We start from the raw sequence: 6,000 nt of genomic DNA on the forward strand, positions 1-6,000 counted from the left end.
GTACCCACAGGCATATTTACACCTGCTCAAGATTCCCACAGGATTTGGGGATTTAATCATTCTGGCATGTAGTAGATGAGTACATACCATCCAGGTCATAGGTTTTATATTTAAATGTATCAGTTTAAAAAAAAACATGTTTAAACTGGACAAACAATATTAATTTGTGAAAAAATTGCATTTATTTACTCTATAGGTTCTGATCTCAGAGGGGCTTGGTCAATTGGCGCGGGACCCAAAATTTGTTGAGGCAACAGCCCATGAAATTGCTGATGCCTGTGACATGACAATCGAGCAGATGGAAAATGCTGCAGACAATTTGCTCAATGGCAACACTAAGGCAAGCCCAAATGGAAATCTATTACCCTTTGTAAACTTCAGAGAATACCACCAACAGGATATTGTGCAAGCCTGCATGGAAGTGGAGCAAGACCGTGAGAAAAGTGAGGAGGAATGTACAGATGAGATGATTTATGTAAGCTCCCTGTAGTGACAGGAAATAGTTTTTTTTAATTATTTGCTTAAATCAGTTTGTTTCAGAAGTGCCTCGCTGTTCTAGTGATCTGGTAACCAGGACAGCTGCTTTCTTCATTTGCTGTTGTGAATTGAAAGTTGAGCAATTAGAGCTCTGAATTCTTTTTTTAAAAAAAAATAAAACTATTATAAAAATGGTGACTTTGGGTAGCAAACTGGCATGACTTTTCAACCTAGCAAAGACAATTCCCAACATTTCAAATTTGCTAAAATGCCCGGATCATGAGAGTATAAGGAACTTGGTGGGGGTGGGGGGGGGGGGGCGCTGGGTGACCAGTGGAAGCTGTTTGTATATCCATATGGTTGGCCAATCATTAACTAAATCAGCCTTGATTTTTTTAACAGAAAGGAATGCTATGAGGACACACACAAGCACATGTATACACACAAAATATACAGTATTTTGTGAAGAATTTGTCTCTCCTGCTGCAGAATACCTCAGAAAGTAAAATTCCTTGTACTCTGATTTAAAAGTAAAGAATGAGATACGGATAATCTGTAGGAAAGTGACAAATGAAGAAATGTATGCATTTAACGGGTGATTTCAGATATTGCTACTATAGCTTTTGATGATGGAGAACATGTCAGTAAGATAAACTTTCCAAGAATTCTTATATCCTACCTTGTAGCTATGTCATGAGCTGTTTGGTATTCAGTTTAGAGCATTTATTTCCACTAGGATTGCTTTCTAAATGCAGGGTTAATTCTTACTCTGATGTGGCTTATTTATGTTTTAGTCATTTTTGACCTCCTCGTCCTGTTTTTCTTTTATCATGATACTTTTCAATTCTTTATTATTTTTAACCTAATAAGGAATTAATTATTTAGGGGAATGACTCCTGTGTTCCTGCAGTCTGTACCTCCTGATGGAAATATGTACATTTCAGAGAAATTAGGAATTATTTTATGTTAATTTAAACAGTTCCATTGACATGGTCCCAAGGTAACACATACCATCTCGCCATGGATTGTTCAGATCTTGCATGGCATTTTAAAACTATTTTAATTTTATTTAAACAGATCTGTGGCGGATGTGTCTGCAATGATTTAAATAGATTTTTTATCGAAGTGGTGGTTAATCAGTCTATGTCAAAAACATCTTCTTGTGTGCCACGAGGTATGCAAACATCAATGCAATAAAGTGTTACTGTCATCAAGGCTATAAACATAGTAAGAAAAAATGGATTATATGTGTATGAATGTGTGTATATAGGCATCACACTGAATAAATATGAATTCATATATAAATATTATATTCAACTGTGATGTTTCTTGTATTTGTTTTTGTTTAATAACCTGTAATACTTGAATTCAGGTCGGTTTCAATACATGAAAAATCCAAAAAAAAGTGCATTTTAATGAATTTATTGAACACGTTGATGTATATTTAATGCATGGAGAACACTCAAGTATTTAAGTGTGCCAAGCTATATAATATATATAATATATATACTTATTTTAACTTCTAAATGCTTTCTAAATCTGAAATAAGTAATTTTTTAATCAAAATTAAAAATGTACATATTGTAGTCACTATGACATGGCACCATCATATATTTAACAAATGCTGATTTTGCATATCTTGTGTTCACTGGTTATTGTATTGATTGTTGTTTTTTTTTTGTTTTCCCCCTGTCTTGCATCGTCTCAGAACATGTCATAATTATTTGTTTATTTTTGTTTTCTTTTGACACCTTCAAATGACAATATCCTGTTCTTGTGCCTTTAATAAAAGTGGAATATTAGTTTTTATCTTTAAATTGTAAATCTTACACATTCATTTGGTTCCCAACATGAGCTTGAGTTTTTTGAGGGAAAAAAAAACGTGCTTCAAAAAGAAAACATGGAGCTAAATATAGAAACTTGGTAGATTAATTCCACTTTGGTTAGCCCCTTTTATCCAGAAATGCCTTTACTTCTCCCGCAAAGGATTTTTTTAACCAATAAAGGAAAATATTATTTTTCATATTCCAAAATTATGAAATCGTTTTTTTTAAAAGCATAGTCAGTCAAATAGTGTCAACTGATCCAAAGTGCACTGCAAAGAAAATAAGCAAAGACGACTCTGCAATGTTCTGATTTGGTGTTTTGCATCATTATTGATATTGAGCTTAGTCTTGAACTTGTCCAAACACCGTTTTCAAAAATACATTACCCAGCAATTTGAATTTATGAAAATACCATCCAAGTAAAGCACTTTATTTATGAAAAAGATATATATGCAAAAGAAATAAGAGGTGTGAAAGTGCCAGCACATTAAATTGAAAATACACAATCAATCCACTGCTAAAGACATTTTGAGGTATGTTGATATAATCTAAGTTGCTCATTGTAATTATTAAATTAAAATAATTGTTTTTCTATCATTGATAGTGCAAGTTCAATAGCAGTATAATTGTGTGAGAATTGGTTTTCAAATACAAGTAATTTTCCATGCAATATATGTCCAGTAATCAAGATAATTTCTATGTTCAGAGAAGATACCATGTAACAAACACTTTTATTTATCATTAATATTTAATTTGTGGTTTTGGTGAAAACAAATTAACATGATTAGAAAATATTTTCTCATATTTCAAAAAATATACATCTTGCATACTAAAACCTATAAAGTATATAATATATATTCATGTTAATTAATCTATCTTGTTTTTGTGATCAATTAATACATTATGATATGAAACAGTCAGAATGTTAATCACTCATTATGAAACATATTTAAAGAACTTCCACATTCAAGGTTGAAAGCTAGATTACATTTGTATTTGTAAATCCTTTTAAATTTTATTTTTTGTTGCTCCCTTTAAATCCAGGGTTAGCTGTGTCACCCATCATCAAATGTTACTAATTACCTACTAGAGTATTGCCTTAATTGAAACTGGTTTCCACTTCAATTAGCACTTGTAATATTTTATCTTTATTGGTACATGAACATTTTTAATACAGGTAGTACATGTTTAGAGAATTTACTATATCTTTCACTCTATCCTTTCAAGTGTTTGAGATCATTCTTAGGTATAAACTGTATGATTGTTCTTGGAAAGCTAAATAACTGGCAAGGCTGTTAATTCTTACATTTAAAAGTTCAGTCTCCACAAAACAGATCTACCACATATTTCAGGCTTTTTTTTAGTACAAAATGGGGAAAACTGTTATTAAACACAATTTAGAGAAAGCTGAAGTAAACATTAGCAATATAGGTGGGAGTTACTAGCCTTCTGTCGCATGCTCTTTTTTTTCTGCTGTACTAGACCAAAGTGGCAGTCCTGAAATGACTCTATGTATTGATTTGAGTATAATTTACATTAAAAAATGAATTTTGTTGTGTTAAATATTTGATAAAGTATCATCTTCTGTTTTCCAGGCTCATATCATCTTTGATAACATGACCCTCATATTCTCATCCACCAGTCCTCATTTTCCCCTTCTGCCAAATCTCAAGTCCTGGCTTTAGTCCTGGGCAGAATTCCCTCTGTTGAGAAAAAATACAATACCTGTTCAATGAAAATTGCAGGTGATGTCTGAACTGTTGTCAGCCTTTTGGATGCACTTAATTTACAGGCCTTCCAACTTAGGAAAATTCAAATAATTGCAGCGTTCATTCTAGGTGACAATGCCAAATTGCAGAAATTTTTTAAAAAAACTTAAGTGGCAGCCCTAAAATCACTGCATAAGTTGATTTGAATATAATTTACATTAAAAAGTTAAATCCTTCGAGAGAGAGTTTTATACCTGTTCAACACTAAGCCCATAAGTGCAATTGTTCATTAGGCCTTGTGAAAAGCATCACTGTGAAGCAAATTTAAAAGATTCAGAATAGGAGTGGAGACTGTACATTATCAATACGTAAACCAACTATTGTGCTATGATCTATTAAGCAAAAACCAAGAGTACATTCAATCTACAAAAAATATGAAAATAACATTTCATATAATCTGGTTTACAAACAAGACAAAGAATTTTATTCCTTTAAACTAAATTATTTAAACACAAATTAAAGATTAAAATTAAAATAACAATGTCTGAACAGCCTGTTTTGATTTATCCCTTAAAACTTTCTCATGTTTTGCTTGGAGTCCTAATGAACATTGTGAGGAGTGAATTGAGAGCTTCAGCTACAAAGTTTTTGGGCATTTCCTGTGGCTGGTTTGGTTGTTAAAAGAGTAAGGCCTTGTACAGTATCAGTTCTGTGTCTTAACATTTTCTACAACCACCCCATCACCCACACTATCTTTTGACTTTTGGATTACAATTTCATATTAAGGTCAATAAGGTTTCACAAATTTACTTTTTTAGTCCAATTATCCATTGTAAAATTTTAAAAAAGGTGCTTAGAATGTAGCCCTTTAATTTGAGGTGTACAATATTCTTAGAATTATTTTTGTATTGTGGTAAAGTTTGAATTTCTGTTGAAAAAATGTTGCTTTCCACAGGGTGCAATATATTAATATTCAATGGAGTTACAATTCCTGTAAATGGAACATATTTAATCCACCTGCAAGTCTAAGGTCTTATTGAGCTATGGCAAACATCAGCATGGAACATCGCTTCGTAGTAACAATTATAACTTGCTGATGATCTACTGTAGCTGTGGAGACACAAACCTCTGTCACAAATATAAGATGCTCGCAATCTGTGAATAACTTGGGGAGTTGCATTGGCAAAGGGCAGGTGTGGTTACAGGATCTCGTTTAACTTTTAAAAAAATGTGCATTGGAAACAATTTAAATGATTTTCTTCTCTTTAGAGAAAAGAGTAAAACATTCAACATGCCATAGAGGGAGTGCTATTATTTGAACTGTCTCTGAAGTTTTGTGCACATAAACGGGAATTTGCTCTTTTAAATTGGTCAAAGAGAAGACAAGAGGGAAAACATTTTGCAAAGCAAGAGATTGCATTGAGGGCCGTGGAGAGACAATATTTAAGAATGATTTTTAGACTGGAATTCCATGCTTGTCCGCTGTGAAAAAGGCCAAGACAAGGGTGGAAAACAAAAAATTGTAGCCCTCTCTTTTGAAAAGCAGTGTCTTTAAAAATCATATTTAAGTACATGTTTCTTTAATTCTCCAAATTCTATGTATCAGGTATCTATGGTAACTGGCTAATTGTGGGAAGTGATTTCTGTCAGGAACTTGAGCAAATCCAGAATCATTTGAAATGCTGTTTTTACAAAAGCTATTGTTTTATTGAAGTTATTATTTAGTATTGCATGCAGAATACATGGTTAATTCCCTACCTTTGTGTTAATTGACCTGCTTGAATAGTTTTAAATCACTCACTTCAACAGTTTTGTATTCTGTTTTAAAATAAACATAAAACAGTTCATTTGTAAATAACTATTGTACAGTTTGTTACTGTTACTTTATTCCGTCTATGGTGGAATAAGCCGTCTTGCCCTCGCACGTAAACTTTAGAATGTATTGACCTAAAATAAGTTTTAAGTTAATCTTTGATTCAGATGATGTA

The 6,000-nt window shown here is 32.4% G+C and overlaps 1 protein-coding gene across 11 annotated transcripts in view; it reads left to right on the forward strand.

Moving 5' to 3' along the window:
- The window catches only part of LOC138745963 (voltage-dependent L-type calcium channel subunit alpha-1C-like), a 488,237-nt gene extending 482,237 nt beyond the window's left edge, over window positions 1-6,000 (forward strand). For 4 of the 11 annotated variants that reach the window (XM_069903575.1, XM_069903576.1, XM_069903578.1 and 1 more), the window contains 2 exons: window positions 197-475; window positions 1,555-2,894. In XM_069903575.1, coding sequence (XP_069759676.1) covers window positions 197-475; window positions 1,555-1,674 — 399 coding nt within the window. In that variant the 3' untranslated portion in view covers window positions 1,675-2,894. Of the gene's footprint in view, window positions 1-196; window positions 476-530; window positions 774-879; window positions 2,909-4,967 lie in introns of those variants that run through there. The other 7 variants (XM_069903581.1, XM_069903582.1, XM_069903579.1 and 4 more) reach the window with 7 other exon arrangements.

Source organism: Narcine bancroftii, chromosome 11, assembly GCF_036971445.1.
Source record: "Narcine bancroftii isolate sNarBan1 chromosome 11, sNarBan1.hap1, whole genome shotgun sequence".
Classification (NCBI taxonomy): Eukaryota; Metazoa; Chordata; class Chondrichthyes; order Torpediniformes; family Narcinidae; genus Narcine; species Narcine bancroftii.